At 51.1% G+C, this 16168-nt stretch overlaps 1 protein-coding gene across 6 annotated transcripts in view; it reads right to left on the bottom strand.

The window, feature by feature from the left end:
- LOC147461166 (putative sulfur deprivation response regulator) overlaps positions 1 to 16168 on the bottom strand; it is a 147221-nt gene that overhangs the window by 54162 nt on the left and 76891 nt on the right. For all 6 annotated transcript variants that reach the window (XR_015187570.1, XR_015187571.1, XR_015187572.1 and 3 more), the window contains exons 7-8: positions 6428 to 6539; positions 6186 to 6350 (exon numbers count right to left, since the gene is read on the bottom strand). Coding sequence is in view for 3 of the 6 variants with exons in the window: in XM_086508792.1 (XP_086364918.1) it covers positions 6186 to 6350; positions 6428 to 6539 (277 nt within the window). In the remaining 3 variants the exon portion in view is untranslated. The remainder of the gene's footprint in view (positions 1 to 6185; positions 6351 to 6427; positions 6540 to 16168) is intronic.

Genomic DNA, 16168 nt, shown 5'->3' with positions numbered 1-16168 from the left:
CAGAGCCCTTCCCCGAGGTGGTTGTCCCGGTGATGATGGTTTGACTCCCAGTTTTTTCTTGGAGTACTAGGACTTGCTTGGCTCAGACCTTTGCAGCGCTTTTCAGTACATCTTGCACACAGGAGAGATGCCTCACACCATGAGTGAGGGCTTGATCTACCTCATTCCCAAGGAGGGTGGCTCCTTGGATGAGATTCGATAGTGGCAGCCCATCACCATCCTCAACTCAGCCTACAAAATTCTAGGCAAGGCTCTGAGTTTGAGGATTCAGCCACTTCTAGAGAGCATTATACATGGGACAGCAGTATCCTTCACAACATCTTCACTTTTTGGGAGGCGTTTGCCCTCGCGTGCCTCTGAGGTGAGGATCTGGTGATACTTCTTCTCGATTTTGAAAAGGCCTACGATAGAGTTGACAGGGAGTTCTTGGAGGGCGCTCTATGCAGGATGGGTTTCTCAAATGCTTGGATCATAGGTGTATCATCTCTCTGTAGACGTGCACACAATCAGGTGCTTTTGGCAGGAGGTAGAGGAGACCGTTTCATGCTCATACGCTCGGTTAGACAAGGCTATCCTCTAAGCCCCTTCCTCTTTCTATTCTATGCTGAGGCGACGAGAAGATTCTTGGTTTCACAGCAGGTTGGTCTGCGTGGCTTAGCGCTCCCTATTCGGGGCGATGAGTTACTGGATGTTGAGTTTGAAGACGACTCAGCTTTGTACTTGGAGGGCCAAGAGGAAAACTTGCACAGGTGTGAGCAAGCTCTAGAGACGTTTTGTTGTGTATCAGGCGCATTGATCAACTGGAGGAAGATAGTGGCTTTATGGGTTGGCAGTGCTTCTACGCCTGATTGGTTGCCAGGTGAGGGTTTTAGATGGATTCCCCCAAGGACTGTAGTTCGCTACTTGGGCTGTCAGGTTGGCCTGGCCTTGTCTCTTGAGCAGCAGATTGCTCCCCTCCTCCTGTCCATCAAGAGGAAGTTGTTACATTGGAGTTCGGCAAGACTCTCTTTGGCATGCAGAATTGTAGTGGCCAACCAGGTGTTGTTGGATACTATGTGGTACATTACATCTTGTTGGATCTTTTCGAGCTCCTGTATCAGCCAGGTAGAGAGGCTCATCAAGAACTTTCTTTGGTCAAAGCGTGACACTAAGATAGCCCGGACCAAAGTAGCCTAGCAGGTCATCACTCTACCTTGTTCTCAGGGGGGGGTTGGGGATCATAGACCCAGCACAACAGAGCAGAGCCCTTCTTGGGAAGTTTGTTGTCAGAGGACTGCTTCCACGAGAGGAGCCTTGGAAGGAGTTTTTGCTTCAGCGGCTTAGAGCTTGAGTGCCTCAGGCAGGAGGCCCTTGGAGACCTTCCATCAGATGGATCTTTAAAAAGATGCGCAGAGTTGGTCTGGGAAGGAGACTGGAGGATCGTTTTGTTGTGAGCCTGCTTCGCTCTTGGGAGCAGCTGCGGAGAGGCCTAGAGCGGCACTAGCCCACTTGCACGCAGAAGCGCTTGAGACAGCCCCTTGTTTGGAACCCCATGGCCAGTACTCAGAGAGGCCACTTGGTTGATAGTAGGCCTCGTGTTTCATGGGGTCCCAATGGCAGAGTCCAGCACGCACTCTAGGCGACTGGCTTCAGTTCTCAGGTTTGCCAGAGGAGTTCCAGAGCATCCAACTCTGCAGAGCATGAGAGGGGTGCAGAGCATGTGTCAGGACATCACAGAGGCAGTACCAGCTGAGTGGCCCACACCTCTAGAGACAGCAGCTCCCAGATGGATGGGGGCCTTCACGCGATTGGAGTTCCTCATCACAATTCGAGCGTGATCAGAGACTGTACCCTCCATGTTCTTTGAGATTCAGGGCGAGGATCGACTACACAGAGTCTCAGTAGAGGCTCCGAGGGTTACAGAGTGTTGTTTTCTAAGGATCGGAGTAGTGGGCCTCTGCGGGAGGACTTGTGTCATCGATCCTAACCCAACAGCTCTTGAGACAGACCATTGGAGGCTTTGGGCTTGGGAGAGCTGCCCACTGGTACGAGTGCAATGGGATCCTGGAGAGTGGTTTTGGAGGGACCCTTTAACTAGCAATGATCATGTTATGCATGTCCTTGATTATATTTTGAGTGCAAAAATTTGGCTACTTTTCGTGGGTGCCCTAGGTTGTGGCATCATTGTAGCATGTACAACAAGTCACTTGTCTTATTAACATTAAGATTGGTTTTGACAAAACATGATCTTCAAAGTATGCAAAACACCATGCTACAACACTTCATTGGCAGGAGGAGAGTCTCACAGTTGAGTTCTTGTCAACCTTTTGGGCAAGGTTGTGAGACTCCAGACAGCTACGGTGAGTCACTTTGTTCCAGTGGCTAGTTGCACATAGAGCTACAGCACTGGGGAGCTCGCTAGTACATAGTGGCCTTTCGGCAGCATGCGCAGCTTGTGACCATCCTTTGGAGAGTCAGCGTCACTATCTGTGGGACTACCCTATGGCACAGCAAGTTTGGCCTTGGGTCCTTCGGCTAATGCCAGCTCTTTCCACGCAGCGACAATACACTTGGGGACCAGCAGCTTGGTCCACCCTCACAGGCTATGCACTACAGTTTGAGCTATCCTCCACCAACAGGATGATAGTGATACAAGGGGGGTCGACCTACACTCTAGCCTACTTACAGAGCTTACCCCACAGGAGTGGTGCAGTGCAAGAGAGGTGTGTTGGGAGCTCGTCTGTGGACTGACACTTTGGTTCATTTGGCGGGCCCGTTGCTTCCGCATCTTCGAGGCTCGCCTTGTGCCACCTGCGGAGACTGTTTGAGATTTTGGCTGGAGTTGACCCATACTCTAAGGGGACAGTTCAAGAGACTTCAGGGAAGCTCCGACCGCATGCGGGAGCGTAGAGAGGCGTACCTTTGACTCTTGCGCCCTTGGTCCTGGGTGAGCCCAGATGGCACTACCATCCATCTGTGTGGCTTTTTATTAACTAATATTTCTCGGAAAATTAAATTTGACTACTGGACCAATGTTGGCGTTGCCAAACTTGCAAAAGCCATTCGAAGTTTATTGTGATGCTTGTGGTCGTAGTTTGGGAGCGGTCTTGATGCAAGAAGGCCATGTGATTGCTTATGAAAGCAGAATGTTTTCAAGGCCAGAATTGGTAGCCTAGATTTATGAGAAAGAGCTATTGGCAGTGATCCATGCTCTTACACAGTGGCGACATTATCTACTCGAAGCCGATTTCACAGTTTTACAGACCATCAAAGTCTGTGCTACTTCTTGTCACAGAAGCAGCTTTCAAAAAAGCAGATGCAGTGGGCTAACATCTTGTCACAGTTTCACTTCCAGACTGTCCATGTTGAGGGACAGAAAAATTTGGTGGCAGATGCATTGTCTCGGAAGCCCCTCGTCTTGGCTATTTCCGCGATCCATCACAGAAGCTTCGAGGATATGGTTGTCCAGTACGCCACAGATCCGGACTTTACCGATGTTTTTACTCGGATAAAGAATGGGGAGACAATTCCAAGATATTCCATACAGGATTCCTACTTGACGAAGAAAATGATGTTGTGTGTCACAAAGCCTTTAAGGAAAAAGGTTTTGACAGAGTGCCACTGTCCACCGTTTACGGGTCACCGCGGCATCGATACCACCTTGAAGGGGGTAGAACGTTATTTCTTTTGGCGGAAACTCAAGAAGGATGCGGACGACTTTGTTCGCAGTTGTTTAGTATGCCAAAAGGTCAAATTTGACATGCATAAGGCACAAGGATTACTACAGCCTTTACCCATTCCCACCCGCCCCTGGGAAAGTATTGCAATGGATTTCATCTTTGATCTCCCGAAGACAGAGAGTGGGCACGATGGAATTTGGACTGTCATTGACAGATTTAGCAAGCAAGCTCACTTCATTCCAGTGAAGAAAACAGTCAAGCCACACCATTTAGCGAGACTGTTCATTGCTCAAATATTTCGGTTACATGGCATGCCTAAGACAATAGTCTCCGACAGAGATCCCCTATTCACGAGTTTGTTTTAGAGGGCTATTTCAGAGAACATTGGCACACGGTTGTAGTTCTCGTCATCTTTCCACCCGCAGACAGATAGGCAACTTGAGATTGCAAATTCAGTTGTTTTGGATTTATTGAAGTCTTACATCTCTGATCAGAAGACTCAATGGGAAAACAAATTGCCTTCGGTGGAATTCGCCTGCTATAACACGGTTCACTCTTAAAGGTGAGGTGCCAGTTGATTCGGAGCCTGATGAGCAACCCGAAGTGGAAGAGAGCGAGGAGATACTCATTCCTGAACGGATTTTGGAAAATAGACAGAGGAGTGACGAAGTTATGCTGTGGATCCCAAAGAGGAATTGTTGGATACACAGCTCAGAGAGCAAGCTGTGACAATCGGGACAGCAAGTGTGGACACAGCCTCTGGCCTTGTGGAGCTCTGACATTTCTTCCTCCACGAGTCTACTGCTTGTTTGGTTGTGACCAGGGCGGAGGAGAATCAGCTTTCGACAAGGCATTTCTTCCTTACAGAGGATGTAGGAGCGGCACCCAGACAACCCTTGGATAAAGAGTGTATGCACTAGGCTCGGCAAGAGCTGATCACCATTGAGGAGCGGCACCATGAGTTTGCCTTTCATCGTCAGGCATCTCAGAGGACACAGGTGAATGACACAGTTATTGGTGAGTTCTTTGAGATTGTGGGTAGTGTTTCCAATTGAGGAGGCCCGATGGGTCTATTGCTATAGAGCCCGAGGATATGCGCACAATTGCTACTGATTTTTACCATGAGTTTCTTGCAGCCGAGCCACAGTCACAGCGTCAAGATGCATGCAAAGAGCACGTGTAGGCACAGATGCCTTGTTTGGTCACTAAGGAGATCCGTCAAAGGCTAGAGAGCCCTCCAGCCAACGGAGTTTCAGGAGGCCCTCAGGGCACTTCCCAAGGGTACAGCGTCAAGATGCATGCAGAGAGCACGTGTGGGCACAGATGCCTTGTTTAATCACTAAGGAGATGCGTCAAAGGCTAGAGAGCCCTCCAGCCAACGGAGCTTCAGGAGGCCCTTAGGGCACTTCCCAGGGGTAGCTGCCTAGGGGAAGATGGTTTGACTGCTAGCTTCTTCTTGGAGTATTGAGAGGTGCTTGGTCGAGATCTTTGTAGTTCTTACCAGCACATTCTGCACATTGTATGAGTGAGGGATTGATCTACCTTATCCCCAAGGAGGGAGGCTCCTTCGACAAGATTCGGCAGTGGCGACCCATCACCATTCTCAACTCAGCCTACAAAATCTTAACAAAGGCTCTGAGCCTGAGGATTCAGCCGCCACTTGAGAGCATCATACATGAGACTCAGACAGGGTTTGTCAAGGAGCACAGCATTAACTAATGGAAGGATCTATTTCTTGAAATGAAAAAAAGATAAGCAAATCCTATTGATTAGGTATCTTATCACATACACAAACACACTTCAGTAGAAGCAAGTTTCTGTCATATTCTTGGACACACAAGCACACTCAAGGATAATGAAGTCTAGTATTTAAAGAATGAATTGACAAGAGTGGCTGCAGACCAAAAAAGGGAGTTAGAAAGGCAAATACACTATGACGGCAAAAGTGCATTTACCACATCAGCAGAAACTTGATCTTGTGCTTGTCAGTACAAACTAAGCATATACCTGGATGATCAAAGGAAAAGACCCAAACTCACCTTCACAAAAAGTTAGGTGATATGATCATGATGGTCTTTATTGATCACCTACCTCATGTTGTGGCATTGATTTTCGTACTACAACAGCCCCACTGGTGTAGAACCACTCCCCACACAATCCCCCCCCCCCCCCCGGCGAATCCAAATGCCACTTCACCAACAACAAGTATAAGAATACAGATCCCATCTTGACTGTCCTGAATATTGAATTCAGGCACTTCGGGAGTATCGTCTACACATACTTATGCTTGCAAATTACACTATAACATGCTTCGAATGTGACAGACACTATTTGTAACCTCCATACTAATACAACATCAACGGTACATAGGCTCAAGAACCACACTAGTAATTCACAGTAGGAATGATTAAAAGTAACAGGCAGTATTTAATGGCAAACACCATAATGATGAAGTAGCACACGATAATCTCCCAATCATTTGTTCAAAAGTTATGAACAGCTTTGAGAAAGAGACTGAAAGCAAACCATAGCATCTTTGGGGGAAAGACACTTTGTCAGCAATAGCCCCGCTGCTGAAAATAATGCTGCTGTGATTAGCTCAACCCCCAGCCCACTTGCAGCAACCATCAACGTGACAAAAGCTGTTGCCATAAAAGCCTTATGCCTCTGAACAGGCTCGAAGCCTGGAAGCTGCAAGAAAAGAAATACTGTTTGAGCAAGCAAAGTTTCAATGGTGACTAGACTGGGCACCAATTCAAGTGAAATACCTGAGAAACCAATGCAAAAGTTGAGTTATTTCTGTGCTTGGAGACAAATTCAGAACCATCTGCCACCATCAAAAGACAATCACCGGCTTCAAGCTCAATATCCCCGATAGCCCTACACAATCAACATTCTGATAAGAGCAGCATACATGAAAGGGTACGTCATGTGGGTAACTTCTGATTAGTATGCTGATACTGTGACGATACCAATCAACAGAACTGAAGTCGAGCTAAAATAGACTGAAGGGAGAGAATAAGGCGGAAGCTGATCAGCAATCTTGGTCTCTAGTTTATACCGCAGGTTCGACATTTCAGAGTTTTCAAAGGATGACCTGTGCCGCCTTCAGTGACTGTTCAGACTGTTTGGTTTGAGTTGATCCACACAAGTCACAACTTGGATGACGACATGCGTGGCGTGACTCTGGACCAGGAAAGAGAGAGTAGATAAAAGTCTACAAGATTTATCACCAAGAAGGCAGATCAATATTTGGTCGCAGCAGCTTGAAAAACGCGCTGTGCTTTTGCGGCGGAATTTATGCTCTAAATCACAGGCTGCATCTAATAGGCAGAAAAGCGGATGACCTTCTGTAGCATTTGGGGAAAATTAAAATCTGTAAGTTTTTGGATTGTAAAAGCCACACCAAGGGCCTGTAAAATAAAGCCTTCGGGGAGTCTTTTGCACACGTTCAGATAATAAGTTGTGGCTCCCCTGGTAGTTGTATCTTGTGGAGATCAATAATAAAGAAATACCAAAAGGGGCACCTAGTTAGGGCCAGTGCATCTGGGAGTGGAACTCCCACACTTTGCGACCCGCTTCAAGCGTGAAGTCTCTATAAGTTGAGGTGTTTTAAGTGTTATAGTTGTTTCTAGTTGTTCTTTTTAGTTGGCACACGGTCCCCTCCCGGTTACAGTGGTATTAGAGTTTCAGCCATTTGCTTTTCCGACAAGCAAACCGGTCCCCTTTTTTTTTCAAAACTCACAATTGTGAGTGGATTAAATTAAACCAAAAAATTTACATGGCATCAGCCCTGCTCACTCACACGAGCCAGGGAATCTTAGATACAACAGATTCAATATGAAAATACCAACAAGTCCAAGGCTTTTACAGGGATCCTTTACCCGGTACAATACACCAAAACACCACAAGCATACATCGCAGAAGGGCGGGGCCCTGGTCCGCATCACCATAGTGAGTTCCCGGGATGCCACCACGAGAAAGCTCCTACCACGAACAGAACCCAAGAAACACACCAAATACTGCCCGCATTACATGTCAAGCAAGAGCCAACTTAAAAGATAAAGGATCAAACAAGTACCTCACAACACTAGGAAGCAGGCCATCAGGGTGGGCCAAGCACCCTCCAGACGTAGCCATCAGTAATACCTCCGCAGATCCGAAGCAAGAGCTCCACCAAGGCGGGCACGAGAGAACAAGGTGCCACCATGCAACCCCATCTGCCACCTGGAGAAGCACGCCATTGTCACTCAGGGCCAGCCCAACCAAGGTTTTGGAGCACAGAACATCATGCCCAGCAAGGCGAGCAGATTCACTCCAGGAAGGAGCAAGGCCGCCGCCCAGCCCTCGTTGCAAAAATATAGCCGAGCCTGAGACGACACGAACACAGCTTTGCAAGCAAGGGCAGCCGAGGGTCCATCCCAGGACCACCCCTGTCCACCAGCGAGGAGCCACGCCTTCAAGGAGTGTCGAGCTGCGTGTAGGTCCGCCGGTCCACTGCGCTGAGCCGGATCGGCCCCAAGACGGCCCACCAATGAGGCCCCCTCCTCGAGAGTCAATGCAGGTCCGCCAGTGTAACAAACTTTTTTTTTCCGAGAAAAAGATCCTTCTATTAGTTAATGAAACTGCCCATAGGGCTACAACCTCCTCTACAAGAGAGGACTACAACAATCATGATGGGGAGACTCTCCCAATGAAAAAACAACATATGTACAGTGAGGCTAGATCAGGGGATGGGAGGAGGGAAGAGCCACACAGGTGGACGGTAGTGCCATCTGAGCACACCCTGGACCATGGTGAAAAATGGCCCAGGACGCCAAAGTCGAAGGAAAGCCTCTCTGCGCTCCCGCATGCGGTCGGAACTGCCTTGGAGTCTCCTGAACTGTCCTCTGAGAGTATGAACCAGCTCAAACCAAAGATCCCGAACAGTCTCTGCTGGTGGTACAGGGCGAGCCTCGAAGATGCGGAAGCAACGGGCCCGCCAGATGAACCAGAGTGTCAGGCCACTGATGAGCTCCCAACACACCTCTCTCTCACTGCACCACTCCTGTGGAGTAAGCTCTGTGGCAGGCTGGAGTGTAGGTCGCCCCCCCCCCCTGCATCACTATCATCCTGCTGGTGGATGATAGCTCAAACTGAAGTGCCGGGCCCGTGAGAGTGGACCAAGCAGCTGCCCCCCAAGTGTACTGCCGAGCCGTGGAAAGAGCGGGCATCAGCCGAAGAACACGAAGCCACACCTGCTGTGCCAAGGGACAATCCCAAAGACAGGGACACTGACTCTCCACAAGATGGTCACAAGCTGTGCATGCGGACGAGAGGCCACTATGCACCAACCAACTCCCTACTGTTGTAGCTCTGTGTGCGACCAGCCACTGAAACAAAGTGACTCGCCTCGGCAGTCTGGAGTCCCACAACCTCTCCCAAAAAGCTACCAAGAACTCAGTTGTGAGACCCTCCTCGAGTCCCACAACCTCTCCCAAAAAGCTACCAAGAACTCAGTTGTGAGACCCTCCTCCTGCCAATGAGGTGCTGCAGCAGGGCGAGCCTCTCTCTGTGCTGCCAATATGTGACGTCCCAGTCGAACAGTGTACTGAAATAAAGGGACACCTGGGTGGTCTCCAGAAGAGAAGGGGTCCCTCCAAAGCCACTCTCCAGGATCCCACTGTACTCGTGCCAGTGGACAGCACTCCCAAGCCCACAGTCTCCAGTGTCCAGTCGCAAGAGCAGCTGGGTCAGGATCGATGACACAGGTCCTCCCACATATGCCCACGACTCGGATCCTCTGAAAACAGCACTCTGCCACCTGCGAGGCCTCTACTGCAACTCGCTGTAAGCGTCCTCACCCCGTAGCTCGAAAAACAGGGAGGGAACAGTCTCTGAGCAAGCCCTAACAGAGATGAGAACCTCCGGTCGCGTGAAGGCTCCCATCCATATGGGCGCTGCTGACTCGAGAGGCGTGAGCCACTCAGCTGGTACTGCCTGTGAGATGTCCTGGCACATGCTCTGCACCCCTCTCATGCCCTGTAAGCTGAAAGTCTTGTAGCTCCTTTGACAAGCCTGAAAACTGTAACCAGTCACCTAAAGAGCGTGTTGGACCCGCTGCCATGGAACCCCACGGAACATGAGGCCGATTACCAACCAAGTGACCTCTCTGAGTGCTAACCATGGGGTTCCAAACAAGGGGCTGTCGCAGGCGCTCCTCCGTGCAAGTAGGCTAACGCTACTCCAGGCCTCGCCGCAAGTGCTCCCAAGATCGTAGCAACCCCACAGCGAACCGATCCTCCAGTCTCCTGCTCAAACCAACTCTACGCATCTCTGTGAAGATCCATCTGGTCGAAGGTTGCCAGGGGCCTCCTGCCTGAGGCACCCTAGCACAAAGCCGCTGTAACAAGAACTCCTTACAGGGCTCCTCACCTGGAAGAAGACCTCGGACGATGAACTTCCCAAGAAGGGCTCTGCTCTACTGTGATGGGTCTATGATCCCAAGCCCTCCCTGGGAAACAAGGAAGAATGATGACCTGCTGCCAAGCCACCTTCGCCCGGGCTGTCAGAGTGTCTCACCCTGACCAAAGGAAATTCCTAATTAGCCGCTCTACTTGGCTGATACAAGAACTCGAGAAGATCCAGCAAGAAGTGATGTACCACATAGTAGCCAACAGCACCTTGTTGGCCACTACAACTCTGTCAGCCAAAGAAAGTCATGAGGAGCTCCAATGTAACAGCTTCCTCCTGATAGACAGGAGGAGGGGAGCAATCTACTACTAGGGAGACAAGTCCAAACCAACCTGACAGCCCAAGTACCGAACTACAATCCCTGGGGGAATCCACCTGAAACCCTCGCCTGGCATCCAGTCGGGCACAGGAGCACTACCAACCGAGAAAGCCACTGTCTTTCTCCAGTTGATCAGTGCCCAGATGCACAACAGAAGGTGTCAAGATCCTGCTCACACCTGTGAAGGTTGGCTTCCTGGCCATCCAAGTACAAGGCTGAGTCATCAGCAAACTCAGCGTGCAGTAGCTCATCTCCCCGAATAGGGAGTGCTAAGCCCCGTAAACCAACCTACTGCGACACCAAAAACCTGCTCATCGCCTCAGCATAGAACAGAAAGAGGAAGGGGGCAAGAGGGCAGCCCTGTCTGAACGAACGTGGGAGCATGAAACGATCACCTCTACCTCCTCACAAACGTACCTGACTGTGTGCTCGTCTGTAGAAAGCTGACACCCCTCTGATCCAAGCATCTGAGAAGCCCATCCTGCGTAGAGTGCCCTCTAGAAAGTCCCAATCAACTCTGTCGTAGGCCTTCTCAAAATCGAGAAGAAGAATCACCAGATCCTCACCACGGAGCCGCGCAAGAGCAGAAGCCTCCCAAAAAGTAAAGATGTTGTCAAGGATACTGCGCTCCTTCACAAAACCTGTCTCAATCCCATGTATAAGACTCTCTAGAAGTGGTTGGATCCTCAAACTCAGAGCCTTGGCAAGAATTTTGTAGGCTGAGTTGAGGATGGTGATGGGGCGCCACTGTCAAATCTCATCCAAGGAGCCACCCTCCTTGGGAATGAGGTAGATCAGACCCTCACTCATGCTGTCAGGCATCTCTCCTGCGTGCAAGATGTACTGAAAAGCACTATAGAGATCTGGCTTGGGAATGAGGTAGATCAGACCCTCACTCATGCTGTCAGGCATCTCTCCTGCGTGCAAGATGTACTGAAAAGCACTATAGAGATCTGGGCCAAGCAAGTCCCAGTACTCCAAGAAAAAACTGGGTGTCAAGCCATCCTCACCTGGACAGCTACCACGGGGGAGTGCACTAAGAACCGTGTGCAACTCCTCAAGCTGAAGTGGCAGCTCAAGCCTCTGACGCATCTCCTCAGTCACAAGGCAAGGCATTTGTGTCCACACCTGCTCCCTGCATGCATCATGACGCTCCGACTGAGGCTCTACAGACAGTAACTCTCAGTAAAAGTCAGTAGAAACTGCACGCATGTCCTCTGGCTCAGAAGCAACTAACCCGTCGGGCCTCATCAACTGACTGACCTTGGCATGCGTATGTCAAGGTCCCACTGCCTCGAAGAAAGCACCAGTCACTCTATCACCCATCTGTGTCCATTGAGATACCTGTCAATGGAAAGCAAACTCATGGCGCCGCTCCTCTGTGCTAACAAGCTCCTCGCGAGCCTTGTGTAGCTGCTCCTCCAACCAAGGACTGTATAGATGCTACTCTTGCATCCTCTGCAAGGAAGCAACACCCTGTCTGAGACGCTGCTCCTCCTCTCGCTGCAGCCAAGCGAGCCAAAGACTTCTGGAGAAAGAAACGACTAATCTGAGCTAGTCCTGAGGCCACTCTGTCAGCAGGAGAATCCTGCATGTCCAAGCTCTCTGTCCAGAGAGCCTCTACTCGCTCTCTGTGTGCAAAGTCCAGCAAGACCCTCTTGAGGGATGGGAAGCATCGTGCTCCCCCTCCTCTGTCTGTCTGCCACTGTGAGGATCACTTGTGCATGGTCCAAGAAGGAAGTCCCTGCCAGAATGTCAACTGTCCCACCCAAGTCACTGAAATCGTCACTAGCGTAGAAGCGATCTATCCGCGATAGATTCACTCCTCCCACTCTGCGGTCCGAACGAGAGAAGGCCAAGCTGTCTGGGGGCCTCACAAAACTAGAGTGCTGCCACACATCCGAGACCCTCAGAGTCATACATAACCTCTGCCAAGCTGCCAGCTCAACTCCATGCACAGTAGCATGGCTACCACCAATCCTGTCAGAAGGGTGGTAGCCAATCCTGTCAGAAGGGTCCTCCAACATGTTGAAGTCACCCCCTATGCACCAATGTTCTACCTACGGAAGAGACTCAACAATCTGTGACCAAAACTCTGCTCGTGCACTCGCCACATTGGGCGCATATATGTTCAAGAAGCCCACAAGGCAACCCTGAACCTGCATAGTGATCCATTGAGCCCTGCCTGGCACAATAATCCCTCTGCCCACAATGGCCTGCTGCAAAGAATCCGCAATAGTCATACAAACCCCACCCTGGATGCCTACAGGTCCAAAAGCAGCTGACCAAAAAGTATCATATCGTCCACGCAAGAGCTGACCACAACGTCTAATGCGGCTCACACACAGATGATGCTCCTGTAGCATAAGGAGATCAATCTCTCCTCCCACAAGGCAGCGTTGAAGCTCCTGACGCAGTCGCCCCGCTAACGCTGAAACTGGGGCCCACCAAGTCCCTGCACGTTCCATGAGACGATCCTCATGGGGAGCGAGAGAGAACAGATGCTGGCGCAGCAGCTAAACATGCTATCTTCGAGGTTGGCTTGGATGGGGAGTAATCCGCATCCGAGCGTCCTCTAGATAGGCGTGACTGCAACGAGTGTCTGGCCCAAGCCCAAGTAGAGTGAGCCGTACGTAAAGCAACCTCCTCTGTCCAGGAGTCCTCATGAATGTGTACATAGCATGGCAAGCACTGCGTATCAGCAAAGAAGTGAACCACAATGTGTCTACATCTTGCTGTATCTGGAGGGGTCACCGCAAACTTGGCCAATGGCCACAAAGTCTGAAGCATGTCTATAACTCCTAGGTCTCCCATGTGGTGAGAGAACTCTAGGACCTGTGTATGCAACCACTCCAACACTGAGTCGAGAGTCCACACAATCTGGTCCCTGCCGCAGAGGGGAAAAGAGAAGCCAACCGCTGAGTCCAAGGCCTCTATCCGCCTAGCTGCAAGGAGCAGAACATGAACCCTGAAGCAGGCTGTCTCATGGTCTGCTGAGGTATCGCCGAGAAAACGTGTAAAGTCGTAGTCAAAGAAGTCACATCGGTGCCGAATGTCAAAGCTCGTCAGACCACGAGGGACTGCTACACAGGGAGCGTATGTACCTGTAGAGGGGGTCGCAAGAAAGGTTGTCCCTCTCTCGCCAAGCGACTCGTGGCAAAGACGCTGCCAAGAGATCTCCTAGCAGCCGGAGATGGCCCTGCCCCCTGGGTCGACTGTGGAACTGGAGCGGGAGGGGGGGTGTAGGACCAGGGGGCAGAGGGGGAGAAGAAGGGCGGGGGGGAGCGGTAGAGATAGAGGGGCGAGGGGAAGAGGCGCCGGGAGCAGGAGGCGCGGGGGGGGGGGGAGGGGATGATGAGGAGGAGGGGAACTCTGGGGGGGGGGGAGGGTCTGTCGAGGGTGAAGCTGAGGTGGGGGCTGGAGCAGGGACCTCATCCTGCTCAAGAGGACCGAAACGGTTCCCCGTGGGAACCCACTGCTGCTAGGCAGGCGCCTGTGGATCACTCGAGGACCACTCTGAGTGTCAGGCTGTCGTTGTGGCCCCTGCCGTCATCAACCACGAACCTGCTGCCATCCCTCCTCCGCTGGAGCCCCAAGCTCGAAGGGTGGCTCTGCATGTGTGCTCTGTGTCTCTACCTGTGGTGCTGGCCAACCCTTGCAGGCTGGGGCTGAGTCTGTGGTGTAGGTCAAGGCCTCCTCCGTGGACATGCCTTCGCAAGATGGCCCATCTGTAGACAAATGAAGCACTAGTTCGGGAGGCCCCAATACTCCATGCTCTGTCTAAACCAACCCCCACTCACCCGAGGCAGAAGAATGACCTTCGGGAGAGAGTGAGTGTCCCTAACCAGAACGTGAACTCAGGGAATGTCGGCCCCCTTGGCAGCTACTGAGACTGTCGTGCAAGGTGTCTCCAAGACAGTCCCAATCGCTGAGCCTATCCTGGAAAAAAGTGGTAGGTACTCCCTCCGCAAACCAGGAAAACAGACGGAGATGGGGATGTCTGCCTCCTCTACCAAAACATCTGAAGCAGGGTCAAAACCGTGTCTCCACTGTCGAAAGTGGGCTCGAGCTGCTCGGATGGTCAATGGACTCATGGCGATGACCTTGGACGCCATCTCGAGGGTCTCGGACTCGATCTGGTAGTAGCCTCGTCCGAGGATCTGAACGTCCAAGATCTTGCCCACCTCGGCGAGAAGGCGGGCCTAGAGAAGATCACGCAGCTCTCCTCTGCTGGGTCTGGTGCCGAGAATCTTGTAGATGACAGAAGTCGCCTGCAGGCGCTCTACCTCTGCGGCTAGGCTCGCTTGCTCTCTCGGTGATAGAGCAAATCGAATGGTGGGCTCAGCAGGGTTGGGCGAAGGGGCTTCAGTGGAGTCCTTCTATGGCGGAGCTTGAGCCTCCATCTATGTCTACTGTTGTGGCGGAGAAAGAGTGGGTAAAGCAATTTTTTTGCAAAGGGACCCCGGAAAGCACTGTCAAAGAACCAGCACTGCCAGAGCCAATCGACAGAAGAACTCGGTGTGAGAATAGGCAGAACGAAATGAGCAGGGGGCGGGCCGAGGGGGGGGGGGTTGTGAGTGAAGAGAGGTGGGGGAGGGCGGGACAGGAAGCGCAGCGTGGCGTGGGAGAGGGCAGCGGGTGAGGGCAGTGAAAAGGGGGGCAACGGGCAGCGCAGTGAAGGGCAACGAGCAGCGGGGGCTGAGGGCGGGCGCAAGAGGGGAGCAAGCGACAGGGGGGGTAGTGCAAGGGGAGTGCAGGTGTGAGGGGGGGAGCGGCAGCAGCAGCGAGCTTCCTCAGTGTAACAAACTTGGACACTCCAAGTCAAGATTCTACCACAACACAGCAGAGATTCACTTCAAAACAGTTCACAGTTCACAATTGATTCGACACGGCCCGGCGGAGTTCCGTGCCTAGAGGTATTGTGGCCTCAAAGATTGGCACCCCTTTCGGTATTTCTTTTTATATTAATCTTCAAGCAAAGTACAACTCCCGCAGGTGCTCTCTCTTAGACTCTGCGTCCATATGCTCTACAGAGGGAGCCCCCTTGGGTTCTTAATAAAGGTTACAAGGGTTGCTAAAAGCAGAGCCCCAAAAGCTTCAAAATCAAAAGCCTCATAAAAATAAAGCAAATCCTCTCACAAGCTTGCTTAGTAAATTAAAGCAACTTGCGTATTTTAGCCAGCTTTGCGTAGAAAGTTCCTTGCTCTGCTTTTTCTCACGCCAGCCAGCCACGTCAGCATTCCGTACAGCCTTCCGCGTTTTCCGCCGTGAAGGGCACCGCAAATTGCAGGGGTCCGTACGCTGCTGCCACATCAGCCCTAACAACGGATTTCCGGGAATGTCTGCCACGTCACTGCCATGCCAGCATTTCAGCCAGCAGCCACAGTGTGTGTTTCTCCTGCCCCAAAAGGCTATGCCACTAGGAACACACATCTAGCACATGTAACAATCGACAGTCACATCACACGACATCACTTGACATCACATGACAAATCACATTCAAAAATTTATTCGGATGTCAGACCATGATTAATCGGCAACGTATTTAGCAATCGCATCTAGATCCACTCGGGACCTCATAGATGCCCGATTAACTAATCCTTATTGCAATCACGTCTATCGAGATCGTTCAAACCGAAATGCTGCAGTCATTTCGTCTATCAGTTTCTGCACTTAAAAAAGTCAAGAACAACTCAGTATCATGTTTGGGAATTCCACTTCATAAAGTCATACAGCA

This window comes from Adiantum capillus-veneris, chromosome 3 (assembly GCF_014529385.1).
Source record: "Adiantum capillus-veneris isolate H3 chromosome 3, ASM1452938v2, whole genome shotgun sequence".
Lineage (NCBI taxonomy): Eukaryota > Viridiplantae > Streptophyta > Polypodiopsida > Polypodiales > Pteridaceae > Adiantum > Adiantum capillus-veneris.
Note: the sequence above shows the minus strand (reverse complement) of the source record. Positions and strands in the feature narration are given on the sequence as shown.